This window comes from Centropristis striata, chromosome 3 (genome assembly GCF_030273125.1).
Source record: "Centropristis striata isolate RG_2023a ecotype Rhode Island chromosome 3, C.striata_1.0, whole genome shotgun sequence".
Classification (NCBI taxonomy): domain Eukaryota; kingdom Metazoa; phylum Chordata; class Actinopteri; order Perciformes; family Serranidae; genus Centropristis; species Centropristis striata.
The window spans coordinates 15,326,892-15,344,048 of NC_081519.1; the positions used below are offsets into that span (position 1 = coordinate 15,326,892).

At 40.8% G+C, this 17,157-nt stretch overlaps 1 protein-coding gene across 2 annotated transcripts in view; it reads left to right on the forward strand.

Annotated features, from left to right (window-relative positions):
* Positions 1-17,157, forward strand: part of rhobtb3 (Rho related BTB domain containing 3) — a 27,666-nt gene continuing 10,509 nt past the window's right edge. The window contains exons 1-8 of one of the 2 annotated variants that reach the window (XM_059329189.1): positions 1-83; positions 807-1,038; positions 1,915-2,107; positions 5,671-5,828; positions 6,149-6,257; positions 10,243-10,438; positions 10,590-10,786; positions 16,234-16,343. In XM_059329189.1, coding sequence (XP_059185172.1) covers positions 46-83; positions 807-1,038; positions 1,915-2,107; positions 5,671-5,828; positions 6,149-6,257; positions 10,243-10,438; positions 10,590-10,786; positions 16,234-16,343 — 1,233 coding nt within the window. In that variant the 5' untranslated portion in view covers positions 1-45. Of the gene's footprint in view, positions 464-806; positions 1,039-1,914; positions 2,108-5,670; positions 5,829-6,148; positions 6,258-10,242; positions 10,439-10,589; positions 10,787-16,233; positions 16,344-17,157 lie in introns of both variants that reach the window. The other variant, XM_059329190.1, reaches the window with a different exon arrangement.

A 17,157-nucleotide genomic window follows, 5' to 3' on the forward strand; every position in this document is an offset into this window, starting at 1 on the left:
TTTTTTTGCCACTGAGACTTTGTTTTATCCGCCGACGTCATTCATATGGTCTGGACGCCAAGGCGCGAGGCTGCCCTCTCCTCGTAGGTAGCTACCGGTAATTGTGTTTCCTACCGACTGACAACTTGTTTGTCTGTTAGCGCATTGGCTGCCCATGGGCGCTGCTGTACACACACTCTGCTGCTCCGCCGGCTGGGCTGTCCGGTGCGCCTCTGCGGTCGGTTCGGGACGGTATCGGGCTCCGCTTTTATGAATGAATAACGAGACGGGGAAATGCGAGTGACTGCGAAACTCCCCAGCAGCCGTGCTCCCGGGGGGCCAGCCACCGATGAGAGGGATTAACGACGGAGCCGAGCCGCGGCTCATTGCGGAAAAGCCGACTGCAGACTGGCGTGGAAACGCACCGTGAGGGAAACGGGCTCCATAGAGTAGAGCAGCGGAACAAAACCGCGGTGACCACAATGTAAGTTGCTCTCAAGCTGCAACTCATTAAGGAATGCGAGGAGAGGGGGTTCCTGGTAGGGCTGCATGCTTTATTTTTCTGTCAGTCACTGCTTGATAAATGCACCACCGAAAATGTCTCAAAGTGTGTGATTATTGAACCATAATTCCCTCTCAGGTGTAATAAGGGCCTTGGCAAGCTCAGTCATTTTCAGTGACATAACGGTGATGCACTGTCTCCATGATAGGCATGAATAATAAGGACCAAAGCAAAGAGGTGCCTCCTCTCCCCCAGTGCCACCTCTGGATCATAATCTGCTCGCTTGATCCAAGTCACTGCCAACCACGAGTTTTCTGGCTTACAGGTCCATCCACATCGTGGCTCTGGGCAGCGAGTGCCCCGGTGGAGTCGGGCCCGGGGAGGAGATCATGGGCCAGGGGCAGCTGCAGGGAGGCCTGCTGTGGAGCTACCTGGGTCACGGAGCGCTGGTGGGACCCTGCGACCTGGAGAGCAGCATGCACAACCCGGCCTTCATGGAGTACACCTCACGTGTGTTTGGAGATGTCACTGTGGTGGTTCGGGATTGCCCCAGCTGGGTAAGGGACTGGTGGTGTGTTTGTGTGCAGAACAGAATGAGGGAAAAAAAGAGATTTGCATGGTGGGAATCTTTGAGTAATGTGTCCATTCACAATTTGCATATTTGTAATTAACAGTAATTAGGTGTTGCATTTGGCTCTTTCCCCCTGCACCTTCCAGCTTGTGTGACACGAAAGCAGGCTTATTTGCACAGGAAGGTTAGGGCAGGCCAAGATGGCAAAACATGCCATGAAAAAAAAGAAAAAGAGCTGTAATTTTGCCAGAGCATTGTCACTTTACTGATATTTACTTTCTCTCTCTGCTTCTGTTTCTCACAAGACATGCAACATTTCAGATTCCAAGGCCACTTGCCTTCCAGCGCTGATTGCAGGCTTTATAAAAATGTCTTTATTCTTAGGAGGAAGCTATTTTAACATGCACTGCGCACAATGAAAGAACTTTTGTTCTTAATAGCATATGAATTGGAAATAAAAGCACTGTTGTGATTTTGTAGCAGCACTGTATGGGTCCTATTATAGGACTGTCTAACACTGTCAGGGGAGGTGCTGCACAAAGTCTGTCAGTCTAATTCTATGGCTCTTTGTCCTTGTATTTATTCAAATTGCTCAAAGCTTTCTGAAGTGTTTTTTTTCCTGCCTAATGAGTTGAATCAGGTTGGTTTAGAGTGAGCAGCCTCACACAGGTCCGTGGGGGTAAAGTCCCAAGTGCCACACTGAGGTATTTATACTCAGGGAGACTCAGAGGGGAAGGGTTAGGTTATCTAATGTACGATTGATGGTATACGTAGGGTATTCAGACAGTTCTGTATATTCTCACTCATGTCCTCCTCTGACCTCTTCCTATTTATATTTGTTGTCCTGTTCTTGTCTTTCCAGGACTTGTTGGACAGTGATTGGGCCAGCGTACGGAAAGTTCTTGAACAGGCGGACATCCTGGTCATTAAATATTCAGTCACTGACAAGCTGGCTTTCCAGCAGGTCAGGAACGGTTACGCCCCAAGACTCCGCCCGCTCCTGAGGCACTGGGGTGTGCCTGTCATCCTGGTTGCTGTCGGAGCACGGCTAAACGGTGAGGATGCTTTTGTTTTGCGTTTTTGTAAGAGCAAGAGTTTAGTGTCAACAATTGGCAGTTTCTCAAACTATTTGTCATTGTTGCACAGGAACAATCGAGTTTGAGAGGCAGCAAATTCACAAGCTCGTATCTCTCAGCTATTGTGCTTGCTATCCTGGTATTTCAGGGTTGATTTACTGCTTCCTTAGTTGCTGAATTTGATCATGTTTATCATGTTCTTCTGGTTGGGCCAGTGAGATCACTGTCTGTGCCTTGTGTCCTCTAATGTGTCCTCACAGCGATGAGGAGGATGCTCATGATTAAATCTCCTCTTGGCTGCCTTTAGGCGGTCAGCTCACATGCTTCCCTGCAGGAAACACAAGAAAGCAAGACATTAAGTTGATATTTTTGGCTACTATAAGCCTGCAAGCAAACAAACACTCGCAGAGCTCTTAAATATACAGTGTCATGAAACTCAAAAGTGCACCACAATAGTAGTTTGTCCCTTAAGTAAGACACTTGGGTGTAGCTTTCCTGGAGGCTGCTTCACACATTAGGACTGAACATACATGTTTACCATCACCTCAGTGTGTTTACCTGTGTATTTACACACACACTGGCCCTTATTGAAACCAGATTCTGTAAAGATGCTCATCAAATGCAATGGGTTGTATTTTTAGCTTGTCTGCTCGGCATACTTTGAGATCCTGTCAGAGCTCCGCTGCAGCATGATCACAGTGTAAGTCAAGTCTTTGCCAGAGAGAGGGAGAGGGAGAGGGAGAGGGAGAGGGAGAGAGGAGGAGAGCTGTAGACCAGAGCCTTTGTTTGTGTTTTTGTTTGTGGCTGCTGTGAGTATTTCCATGCTATCCCCTCATGATTGCAGAGAATGACGGCTGAGCTCTGGGCGCTTCCTGTTGCTCGACTTTAGACCACCTAAGGCACAGCTGTGGCAGAGAGCGCTGCCGTACGTGCATTAACACAGCCATTAAACCAGCGCTGAACGCAGGAGCACAGACAGATTTATCCAAGGGCACGCGCCTACCCTCACGCACACAAACATACCACTGATATGCCAAGTCACCGCCTGTCAGCCACTCACACACACTCTCTGCTTTCCATTTTACCTCTCTCTTACACACACTTACACACACACACACTCTGCCTAGCTCCGTCTTTATGTCATGCCTGTAGGTTATTAGCTGTGTGATTTATCAAGTGCCTCAGCACTTAGCTGTATGTCGCGCTCATTTTCTCTTTTATGTCTGTCTGTATTCTCTTTTGTGCAGTCTTTTTCTCCTTCAAGCTAATCCCTCCAAATTTTCTGTCTGATTCTGTCTCTTTGGTCCCCATGCACACATGCCACATGGCTAGACCTCATGCACATGGCTTTGCAGATTTGATGTATTTAAATGATTTTTCTTTTCTGTTGCTGCAAGAGAAGTCTTCATTTTTTCTTTAGACTTTGTGAGGATGTGAAAACAGTGCTCTGGAACTGCAAAACACATCAGCATTAAATATGAGAAAACTAAAGACCTAATGCCATTTTAGAAGCCCACATTGGAAAATATACCAAAGAAGAAAACGACAAGCATTCACAAAACGCAAAAAATACATACACCCTTCTCCCTTTTTAAAACCCTTACTGTTTGTCTGCATAGTCATAGAGTCACTCACTGAGATGGACTAGTGGAATTAGGAAGTAGGGCATGTCCACACCATCAAAGCACATGTGGCTGTGGCATCTGGTTTTTATGTTCTGTTTTGTAAGTTATGTTTCCTATTTTAGTTTGGGAAATGTTGTGTTCTGTGTTCAGTTCATTGCGCAAAGTAACTCTTAGATTATGTTTTTCTGCACTGTTTTGACCCATCTACACAGTCGCCCATAAAGTTGGAATAATTTTGTTTTTAGACACAATCCTCTATTAATTATGGTTTCATCTTCATAATGATATGTTTGAAAGAGATTTATTAATAAAGTTTTGAGAAGATATATTTTATCTGTCAATAGTAAATTACATTGTCACAATCATTTCGTGGAAAGAGTAAAAAAATATTTTATTCCAACTTTTTGGGCAACCATGTATATGGAACGTCTATGAAGCACTGAAACATATTTACAGAATAGGTTTTGAGTGTCACATATTGTATTTTACTGAGCAGTAGATGTATGTATGATATGTTTTTATGATGTGATGTATGATATGTCTCCCCTTATGGAGAGCCAAACATCGTTATCCAGCTTTGCTCTGATTGGTCCAGTCTGAATCTTAATCAAAACTGTCAAACTCTCACACAATTCACTGCCTGACGACCCGTAACCAATAACCATCAGACAGAGTTTTGCATATCCGGGCTTACCTTTTAGGCACAACTCGAGGCAAGGGACAATATCTTTGGGGTTCTGGTATAGCCTGCTGTTATCTGGGAGACTTTCTGTTATGTGTGTCAGTCATTGTTTACAATCTGATTCGCAACATGTGATGCGAGAATGGAGTTGAAGTTAAGGTTAATATTTTGGTTTTATTTTGTAGCTGAACAGAAAAGGTTTGAGAGCAAAACTTTCCACATGGCCATAAAAAAGTATTGATCCTGTAATCAAAAATGTTTTATATATGTTTTATATTTTATATGAAATAAGGCACACTGGTTAGAAAATCAGGCTTGTAACAGGAGGGTTGCCGGTTTGGATCCCAGGAATGGCAGGTCAAGGACTGCAGTGCCCTTGAGCAAGGCACCTAACCCCTCAATGCTCCCAAGCAGAGACATGCTTTGCCCACTAAGTATGGTGCGTTAACTGGTGTGTATAAAGGGTGGGTTAGGGTTAAATGCAGCAGTTGAATTTCCCTGTTGTGGGATTATTAATGGAATCTTAATATTAATTTAGCTATAATATTTTAATCCATGACAATAACACAGATCCCTCTTCTCCATGGACTTCAAAATTTATTTTCTAACAGTGGATGTTGCAAAGCTGACATTTTAATACATTTTTATCACACATTTATTGTGCTTGCAGTGTTGATAGTCTGGATCTCAAATCACATTTTTGATTGCATAAGAAAGATCCAAAAGTAAGCCCATAAATTAAAAACAAGCTAATTGAAAGCTAAAGCGTGGTCAGAGGATAGCTGATGGTTTGCATTTGGATGAGTTGCAAAGGGAGAATGTATTTTAGCTAACACGTTCCACCTTTTAGATTTTGCATTCACGCATTCCTGAAGTAGGGCTCTGTTAGAGTTTAACATTTCTCTGTAAAATGTACTGAGAGCGCAGTGTGCAGATTTACGTTAACATTATGAATTAAAATGTTGTGCTTGAAGGCACATGTGGCAGTTCACTTCTTGTTTTAGTTTAATATTTTAACAAATATGAATAGCATTATAGATGGCATGAAAACCGGAGACAAGCATTTCCAGCTTTTCCGGCTTTTTCATTCTTGCGCTGTTCATGCATCCTAAAAAGCACAATGTAATATCAGTGAGTCACGTATTGCTTCTCATATATACCCTCATTAACTTTTCATTAGGTCCAGTTTTGTGAATGATTTCATATTGGAATGAAATCCTCCTCTCTTTGTTAAGATGAAGGCCCTCCCTGTACGTGTCCGCTGTGTGCATCCGACTGGAGCAGCTGTGTGCCTCACAGTGAAGGTCTGCAGCTGTCCCGGGACCTGGGGGCCACCTACCTGGAGCTGCCCTCTCTCAACCATGTCTTTGTGGGTCGCTACTTTGGCAGCGTGGTAAGTAATAACGTCACACAGGCACTGGCTGAGTGAGCTTTTTGACCCAGCTTCCCCTGATATAAGCACTCGTTTTTTTAGTAAAAAACTCCATGTTTTTTTTTAAATGTTATATGTAATATAAATTCTTAACTTCCTGTCTGTTGAACTTGATTACCTCTGCATTTCAGATAGGTACAGTACATAGTAGAGGGAGGCAAGGACAGGTTGCCATGTTGGTCTTCTAAGGAAGTTATTTCCAAAGCAAAGAAATGATGATGTAACTTCACTATTTTGGTGCCTTGCATTTGTACTAACGTGTGTATTTCTGTATTGTTCAGCTGGAGTACTTCATGATTCAGTGTCTGAAACACAAAGCCAAAGAGAGGCCAGAGAAGAGGCGAGGAAATAAAGTGAACGAGCTTCGTCCCCCTCACTTAGAACAACCAGGTCAGAGGAATACTATGGTATCTAAAAATAATAACTCGTATTGCTTTTATTAGTGGCTTTTATTTGTTTTCAACCCTTCTAAGCTCATTTTAAATAATATTTTATTTTGAAATGAATTGCAATTATTCTTTCTATTTATACATTTTTACATTATGAACGAATTATTATTGATTTAAATTGCTTTTTTTTTTTTTTACGGTGTATAGAGAACTTTCAATCAGACTGACTGGATTGTTCTTCTTACAGCTTACATAGCCATAAAAAAAAGCTGAGCACAATGGTTTTTATCCAGATCAATATTCTCTGTACCAAACTGGAAATAAGAAGAGAGACAAAGAGCTAGGTAGACTGCTTTTATTCAATGACGTTTGAATCAATTTTAGACTGAGCTCTTTTCAGCAGTAGACACAGAAACAACTGAGTGTTTAGTGGCTAGTTGTGAGGCAGCTCAGTGATTGTGATTGTGGGACAGAAGAGGATTACTTATTAACTGCGTCTTTAACTCAATGTTCTTATGTTTATGCACCTGAACACTAAACCCACTAGTCCAGCCCGGAACACCCCCAATACAGTCTTTTTGTTGTGTTTGTATTTGTGAACTGAAATCGAATATTTATGTCTCAGCTTTGTGATATTTTAGGAGTTTAGGGCTGCAAGGTGCCATATGAAAGCTGTCCTATCTGATGACAGTTCAGAACTTATTAAAAATATTCAATTTACTTTAAGACAGACAAAACTGACACGTTTTTACATGTCTTTTCTTCTGAAGAACCAGAGAACGCCTGAAAAATGTTGCCAGTTAATCATCAGATAATTGTCTAAACTCTAATCTAGTTTTAATCTGCTCTTTTTAAATTCAGAATTCAAAACAACATTTTAATTACGCTTCAAAATATGCTACATTGACCTTGTGTCAAAAGATTTTAGTTCATTGTGGACTGTAGCATTATTGTAGATTGAATCAAGCTGCCCTTTGAGTCAATCACATTCCAGAAATTCAAAGTGGTAATTAATAGAAGAGATAAATGACCACACTGGACAATAATCAAAAGACTCAGAGAAAAATGCATACACAGCAGGCAGCAGAGACACAGGAAGGTTGATTATTGTTGAAAAGCTTAACCCTTGTCTATCTCTTGTCCAAAATGTCCACCTCCAAAATAATGCACAGAAATTCTATATTTATATTTTCCACCAACTAAGTTAAACCTTTCTTAGTCCTTCATGTAACTTCCAAATATTTATTCATTTTCACAATATCAACCCTTAAAATGTAAAATTAATTCTGTAATGCAATGCCACTGAGTTTTTAATGACAAACATGTAATTATTTTCTGTAAACTAAAACTAAACTAAACTAGAGGTTTTTTTTCCACAATCTGGATTATATCGGTGATTAGCAAAAACATACATTTTGATGCATTGCATCAAATACTGCAGTGTTCCTCCACAGCAGCAATAACTGTCATGGAAACTAGGAGAATAGCATGTATTCGTCCCATAGGGCCACATGAGAGTTGACTTAATGTTATGGAAAATAGTAAAAACATAATTTTTAATATAAATTGAGAGTCTGATATAATAGAATGTGTGATTTCAAGATGTAATGGCTGTGAGATCAAAGATTGTGGTTTTAATGAGTTTGAATGGGGACTTTCTTGTCCTTGAGGTTCTGAGTGTCTGTATTTTGGCTACACAGTTTATTATAGTTTTTAGAGTTTTTATAAGAGCTGAGGCTGAACTTTTAAAATTTGAAGCAAAAACACACACCTTTGCCAAAAGTATGCCAAAGGAATTAACACATCCAAAAAGATTGAAAAACTACCCTTATACCTCCCCAGTGAGGTATAAAGGTTAAAAGAAACAAGTCAAGCTGGAGTGTTTGATGGTTTCATATCTGCTGCTTTTCCTTTCTGCGCTACAATTTTTTAGACTGTGGCACTCTGTTTCTCATACTTGGCTAAAACATGATTGAATCTGCAATTGACTGCAATTTCTGGCTGCTGGATGTTTCCACAAAGTGGAAGCTTTCTGAGAGGGAACACAGCTCCCACACCACAAACAGATCCAGTAGGAGTTTGGTGTTGCATTCTTTAAGCTGTGCTGAATTTGTACTCCTGTCTCTCATCTTACTTCTAATACTTCTGCCATTTCACTTTTTTCCCCCACACACAGTACATTTCTTACAAAATAAAACACCTGGAAATATTTAACACAAACTCTTAAACTTGTGTTAAATATTGATCTGGCCGCTTTGCTGCTAAATCTGATGCAATGACTGACATTTTAAAAGTCCAGCCAAAAAGGCAGCAAGTGCCTGTGGATTTATTGGTGCCGGTCCAGCACTGCTTAGCTCTACTTATGGGTAGCTTGCATTAAATATGACATGCACTGATTCAGGAACAGCACCAATTTAACTGCCAAAACTGAGCAGCCATAAAAAAGGAGATGAGGTCTACAGAAGAGCGCTGTGTATTGAGCATGAATAGGAATGTAATAGGACAATGATTTGTGAAGCCCCCTTCCCCCACATCCTTTACTTTCCTGCTCCATGCTTTTCACTTTTTACCAATCTGAACTCATGAATACATGCATCACGAAGCACAAATCTTCCTATGAACTGCAGTATTTGTCTTGTATCCCCTGTTTTTTACTGTTACACTCCCACTGTCCAGATTTTCCCATATCTTCTTTAAAGATTAACCTTATTTGAAATGAACATTGCTTTGCGTTGATGTTTCCTTTTTATCACCTCAATAATCTAAAACCCAACTAGTGCATTTCAACCTACTTACTGTCCCTCAAGATTAAGAAGGCAGGAGCAAATCCACTGTTGAACAGACAGAAAAGACAATTTCTTTATTACTTCAGCAGACCAGAATCCAGTTCAGCATCCTCGCAGGTCTGTCATCAGTGCAAAGACAAACATATCTGGAAGCGCTTCTTTTCTGACTTGCTCATCAGGGCAGGGCACGGCAACATGACATTAGTCTCTCCTCTAGCTGTCTCTTTCTTGACTAAAAAATCTCTCTCTCTGTTGATTCACTTTCTATATCTAATCCAAGATGTTTTCTCTCCTGTTTTTATGACTTAAAACAGGCAAAAAAACAGATCATCTTTCTGAGTTCCTTAATTTTTTTTCTTCCGTGAAACAGGAAAAGAGTTTTGACAGGTTGATTTTTTTTTCAGGATTGTTTTTCTTTAGTTGTAGTACTCATTCTTTCTGAAGTACGCAACTACCTCATGTTTTAAATTATACCCCAATTCCCAAAAAGTCAGGAAGAAGTGTAAATAAAAACAGAATGCATCGAATTCAGAGTTTATATTTACAAAAAACAAAGGTTAATAAGTTTGTACATAGAATATACTGCCTTTGCACAGTTTAAAACTGAACACATGTTAAAAAGGATTGTCAAATTAAGTTAAAATTAAGTTTTAATTCTGTTTTAGACAATGTCCGAACTGTTTTGGAATCAGGGTTGAAAGATTAAAAGCCTTCATTTTGCCATGTTGAGTTTTGTGTCATTACATGTCCCATATGTTTCACAGATGAAGGAACTTAGAAAAAATAGTCCAGCCAAAACCTTTTTTTACCTGTCATAAACACAGGAGAAAATAACTATTTAGATCAGAAAATGAATCACCAGATTTTTTTTTTTTTTTATCTCACTTGCGTCACAGGGCCTCCATACACTCACTGTGGCTGTCACTATCACTTTCTGCACATCCTCGTATACACCCCATTTATCTCAGTTGTCAAAACTCATTATCAGAAAAGGGGGAAATGACGAGTAGAAGTAGACACGGTAGACTGAGGAAAAATGAACACACCAAAGGGTGTAAATTACAACACCTCTGGGGTACTTTAAACTCAAGGAATATAGTGGATTTTTCCTTTTTATCTTCTGAAAATACCGGCAAGCTGAATATCAGCAGTGACTGTTCATTAACACAACTCATTCTCTCTTTTCATCCCTCCTTTCAGCACGTCTTCCCCCTATCCGAGTAGAGGAGTCCAGCTTCTCCCAGGACATGCAGTGGTTGCTGGAGCGTGGCGTGCAATTCGCCGACGTGGCTTTCTATGCCGGGGACTCTGGGAAAGACTTGGGGTGGGCGCACGCATCTGTGCTGTGTGCTGTCAGTCCGTACTTCAGACAGCTGCTTCTGGGGCCCAAGAACAGGTAGGAGAGATATTAGCTCATGCACGGGATGGAGCTTAATAAGCTATTTCACCACCTGAGCCTGCAGCCAGCGGGAGCTCAGATGTCTCTGCAAACTCCTGTAGTGTAACTGTGAAGGATTTTGTGCTGAGTTTTATCTCTGGTTGGACAGGGAACGTCCCCAGTCGCGGTGTGTTTGTAGAGAGCGAGATGGAGGCCCCCATTCGCTGCTCTCCACCTGGGACGGGGGAATTATCGATGACATGCCACGATCAGAGGGGCACCTGACAGGACGGCTCTCTCGTCTGGTGGTGAAGGACCCCCTCCTGTGTATGTGCTTGTGGGAGACTCTCATGTTCATTTATAGAGGTAAAAAAACCATCAGTCAGGCTCAGCACACTCCGATGCATCTGAGAAAACCATAATTCTGCTGCTTTTGTATTTTACAGACAATCATGTCATTTTCATTTAAACTTTTTAACACACAACCACTTGTGAGAGCTTTCACAGACTGACGGTGTGAATATAACAATTGAATATGCTGAATATTATCTAGTGTAATTGATCCATTGTTTGCTCACACAATTCCCAAATAACAATGAAAAGCCAAAGGCGACATATTGAAGTTGCTTTTTTTCCCGATCAACAGTCCAAAACACTAACATATTAAATTTGCTATCATAGATATCTAAGAAAACCAGCCAATCCTCATATTTATAAATCTGGAACATTTTTTGCATATTTGCTTCCACAAAAACAAGTCTCCAGCCATGCCAGTGCTTTGTGAATCTGTTTTATAGGCATAGCTGTGGCTAAGTGCTAACATCAATGCACAGACATGCTCACAATGGCACTGCTAACACACTGAATTTTAAAAGTATTATTTTAGCATGTTCTTAATTTAGTGTGTTAGCATGCTAACATTGCTAAGCACAAGTATAGCTGATGGGAATGTCTTCAATATCTGTGATATATCAGTATCATGTTCCCAATGTGCTTCGATATGGTAAAACATTTTTTTCAGAATATAATGCAGGAAAAAAAGATACTTTGGTATCTTTTCTTGATACTTTGGCATTTAAAAATTGCTCTCCAGCACTACTGCAGCAGCTCTCAAGAATATCAGTCTTATAGGGTCATTCATCAAAGTGGACAAGAGCTTAAAGTCATTGTGGTAAAACAGCCACTTCACTAATGGGCAAAACTATAAACTAGCACAAAAACAGACAGACAACAACAGATCCCAAAGATCCAGTATCGGTCAGGCTATAATTACAATTTATCCGTGTCAAATTACATGGTAATCAATCTAATAGTCTAAATAAATGTGATGATAGATGATACTCAGCTTTATGGTCATTGTGGTCATTAAAGAACATCCTGTTGTAAACAGAATCCAACTGCACGGCACAACAAAATATACAGCTATAAACCTAAAATCTGACAGTGGGTTGAGTTAATCAGAACTGAATTCCACTGAATGCTGCCAAATCACTGCTGTACTAAAAGTTGCACCAACCTAAATCACAACAACACAGAAGAGCATCTATTTTTCACTAGAAGTTTCCCAAACCATCCTGGCATGAGCATCAGTTGCACAGGAAGTGCCAAATAAAAAGTGGATATCAGAATGCAAAACTGTCTCCAAAACAGCAGCCAACATGCACCTTGTCCAGAGAAATCTGGACTCAGCATGCATGGCTCAATCAGTTTACCTCAATCATACCACATGATTCCTGGTAAATGATGTGCATAAAAAAAATCTGCTTCCAAGTTCTACAAAACTGCTTAATGTATTCAATTTGATTCATCAATAATTACCTACTTTTGGTGTTCCTTTTCTGCATGTTGCTGATTGCAAGGCAGGTGTTTCAGCCTTGATGCTCCCTGTTTGTTGCCATATTAATCTCATTCTGCATATTACAATGGCGTTTAAATACAGCTAACAGAGCCGGGCTCATATTCACAGCATGGGAACTCCATTCCCCAAAAGCAGTTACTCTTTTTCCAATAATTTAGATGTGATGATTAATGTCCCCTGGCAGTAGAAGGCAGTTTGCCGGCTATTGGATTTTGGCCAGTGTTTCATCATGGTGAGGAACAGAAATCAGTCAAATTGAAAGTGCTTGATAGTAAGCGACTGTAGTATTTTAATCTTGTACCTGATCGTTCATCGTGTAACACTGTGATCTCACACTGCTTTCTTAACCCGTATTTGTACTTTGATGCCCCCAGGCCACTTGTGTTTCCTTTATCTCCACCCAGCTCTGTTCTCTGGAACATTACGGACACTGAGCGATGTCTTTGCACAAATTGAACTTCCATCATTTCAGTGGCTAATGGGATTTGTTGATAGAATCTGACACAGTAACACTGGCCTCATATTCACACCAACTGATGATTAACTGATGAAACTGTCATGTAAAATTAACAGAATGTTATATTCAATTCATCTCAAAAGGACACTGGCACACGCAGGCATAAAAAATGCAACTAAAACATTTGTGGCACTCCAAAACATTCTCCAGTCTGCGTAATAGTCCTAGTTAAACAGCCGCGTGATATTCTCTGCAACATCAGTTCCGTAATGAAAATCTTCTCAGTCTGCCGCTCAGAGTCTGCAGTGCTGTGCTTGCTGCATGCTAGATCGCAGCGCATGTGCACGCCAGGCTGCATATCGTGCAGGAGTCCTTATGGCAAAAAGCTGTGCTAACATCTGATTCATGACCCCGCCTCTTTACATGTATATGAGCAGCACTGGCACACATATACACCAGAGGCAGACTCACAAACACATAAGCTGAGCGTTTGTGCGCTGGTGTAGGATGAGCAGAGAAGGGAAGAAGATTATAGGGTTAGACTGAGTGACTGCATGAATAAGAATAAGAAAGCCAGCAGTTGAAAGACGGGGGGAGGGGGGGGGTGGGGGGCAGTGTGGATCTTTACGCATATATGAGTCCTTGAGTAGGTTTTTTAAAAGTAAGATAAGAGCAAAGTAAGGAGTGGAAGATTGTGAGTAGGGTATAAAATGAAGGTGGCAGGACGTGAAGGTGGGAGAGGGGGGTGGAGTGTTTAAGGTGCTGGTGGAGAGTGTTTGGATGATGGCAGAGCTGAGCACTAGAGCATGCTGGTAATGTGTGTGTGGGGCTTGGAGAAAATAGCGGAAAGAGGAAAATGTGTTCATGTGCAGGGCTGAATAGGAATGTCACGTTTCCATGAAGCACTGCAGGGAGACAGTGTGTAGTCTTGTGTGAAAAATGACTAACATTAACCTTCAAAATAGGGGTCTGATTGTATGTTTTAAAGCAGCTGACTTCACATACAGTGTGTGTGTTTCTGAATTAATGTATTATCTTGAACTGGCTAATTAGAGGAGAATGTGCACCTCCTTTTGCTCACAGAAACCCTGGAAACACAGCGAGCCAATGCTTCATGTTGATTTGCAGTAAATCCCAACAAACTGTACTTTGCATTCCTAGAAATGGGATGAATATCTTCTGCTTGCAATTCAATTCCAGTCATTTGTTAGTTGTTGCTCATTTAATTGGCTCAGCAGAACTAATTTCCATAACAATATCATGTCTCTGGAAAACGCACAGCGTCACACTAACGCTCTGGGTTTTTGTCACTTGGGTGTGTGTGGACAGTCATCGAGGCCGTGACTTTGCTTGTGTGATGTTAACACTGTGAGACTCTGTCTCCTTGTGTAGTGTGCTGCTGAATTATTGAGTTTGTCACTAGGTTGGAATTGTGTGTGTGTGCATGTTTAGCACATGTATTATGTGTACGATACAGATGAATCACTGTGTGTGTTTGTGGTCATCCTGGCCATATTTGGGGTGAAATGCTGGACTTTTTAGACTAGTTGTTTTTTGAGGACGAACTGAGCACAAAGTGTCCTTGCCAGGGTCAAGATTAAGAGTCAGGAATGCAGTCGTTATGGAAGAGGTTAAGAAAAGCCTCCAGGAAATTGGTGTTAATCTGTAAGACTTGTTCCTAAAAGTATCCTATCTCAGCATTTGTGTTTGTCTGTGTGTGTCTGTGTAGGTGGGTGAGAAGGACTACACCAGCACTGAAACATATTTGTCAGATTATGTAGAAATTATTTATTTTTTGCAGCTTTTGCTTTTCGAACATTTCTTCCATTCTATCTTGTTCCTTTCCATCCCATATTTGAAAGCATCTCTAAGCGTAACCATGAGTTTGGCTGCATCATATGTCAGCACCACAGCTCCTGAACTAATCTCTTGCCCTGCCTCTGAGGTGTCTGTGCCATGCAGCGTTATTATCCGAGACCGTGTGTTGAGATAATCCCTCTATCAGCCCAAATACTATCATTATGAACTAATGATGAGATAAATCCAGCCCGGTCCAGCTCCCTTCTTCCCTCAACAGTCTGTTTATGTCCCAGTGAGACAGAGAGCGCCACCCCAATCAAGCTGCAGGGCTGTGCAGGCTGTATAATGGACCATACCACTGAAGTGAAGACATGCAGAGTAGTAGGGTGAAGAGTTGTCTTTATTCCATTCAGTCTTTGTATTTCACATGTTTTTATGGAAAGGTACTGTATATCACAGCCCAAATGTCTACTTCCCTATTAATTTATTGTTTGTTATTGTCCATAATTTTAAGCAATGCAAACAGCATCCCTGGGACTCAGGATGAATCCTACTGATGATTTCCTGACTTTACTTTTAGCGGCACCATTCACATTTGTGGTTTTTGGTGAAATGTCTCAAAAACTATAATCACCTGATCAACGTGATGCCTTATTTTTCTAATTGCCATTGTGTTTAATTAGGAACATTTTTCAGTATGTTTAATACTTTTAGTTTTAGACATATAGTCTTCAAACATTGACCTCATACAGACAGTGCTTTGACTTTACTCATTTCATTTCAAAGATATTTCTCATATTAGAGGGAATAGTTATTGACATAAACTATTCCTTGCCGACAAAATCGCATTTACCAAATGTGATCAGCCATATTTTAGTTTTGACCTAGTCTTGTGACCAAATACCTGAACAACCAATGACATTCACATCAGCCTCAGCTGTTTTTTGTGTTTAATGCTAGTTAGTAAATGTGAATGAAGAATCTGATCATGATTGTTTTGCAGATCCTGCCCCAATATCAGCCAAAACCACAAAATATAACATCATTTTTTTTTATGTTAAAAGACAAATGTCGTCCTGCTTCTCTTTGCAACGTTTTGTCTGTGAAAATGTAAACGAAGGCTCTTCTGGTCTGCATGCTGTAAATAATTTTATCTGATTTTGTGGGGAATCAGACCTTGTGACAGGAATTTTGAATATCCATAGAGAAAAAGCCAATCTTCTCACTGATGGTTTGCTTATTTAGTTCATGAAGAGGCATCTGCATTAAACTGAGGCTGTTTCATTACCAGATAAGTCCTTGCAGTTGCTTTAAAATATAGTTGATGTATTTGATTTGTGTGAAATGGCTGTAATAAACTGTCCTCAATTATAGTAAATTAATTTAAATTAAAAAATCATAATAATCATAACAATTATTAACTAATGGACTTTAAGGCAGTTTCATTACAATCTTTGTGTCACTGTTTCTGACATTCGCTGCATCTGGACTGGGTCCCCCACCCATAACCACCATGGATTATATAAGCAGACAGATTTAAGAACAAGCCAACTTTGTCAGAAACAGGCCCAGAGTGTTCAGCGCAAGGTATGTGGGTGTTTGGGAACACAGTGCCAGCTAGGAAAGAGTTTGCTTGTGTGTTTCTATAAACTGTACTCTTGTGGGTCCAAAGAATCAGTGTGTTTGTGGATGTTTTAGGAGCGTGGGAGTGGGATCACCTCCAGGAGGCCCTGGAAGAGAAGCTGAAGAATTCGCTAGCTGTGGCTCAACTTATGGATCGCATACGATCCCTCATCGGCAGAGACAGGGTGAGGTCTTAAATGTTTATAATCACCTCTCTTGCACACAAATCACATAATTGGAATATCTTATGGTCTGTATGGTATAGCTGCCCTCCCCACCAAAAGAGATCAAATATATTTAATGTGTCAAGTCTTCTCACATGTTTTTGTAGTTGCAGACTAACAGCGCTTTAATTAGCAAGACCTTGTTTATAAACAGTGCAGTAATAATGTGGCGATAATTAGCATATTCACATAATTACAGCCTGTATCACCGCTCAGATACTGTGGGAATTAGCACAGAATAAACAAGAGATGCTCTCACAGGAGCTAAAAGCACAACACAAGAGTTCATGCTGGACATCAACCATGAAATCCAAAAACTGCAGAGTCACATCCGTAATGTATTGTGTCGATTTGGAAAACATGAGGCGGCTCAGTGTAATAGGCAGCAGATTTTAACATTTAGAGAGAGCTCAGGAGATATGACATGGCTGCGTCTGACAAGCCTTTGGCACCATGCATGCTCCACCAACCCATCTGGATAGAACTAGGTCTACTACCTGAGGCAGCGTTAAGACGAGCTGACACACCGAGTGAGACGGCTGGGCTTCTTTAACGCGATGAGACACCCTAATGTCCTGTCGTGATTTGATCTTGTCCTCTTGCAAACACCTCCCAGGCCGTCTTACTCTGTGAGACCGGTTTAAAATTTGCTTTCCATAAGCTTTCCATTGATTTACAAAATCAAAGAGGCTTGATTCTGTAGCTGCCTCTACTGAAGACTTTGTGTTTTCTGAGCACTCCCTCTGCAGCAGAGCAGCGCGAGAATATGAAGTTC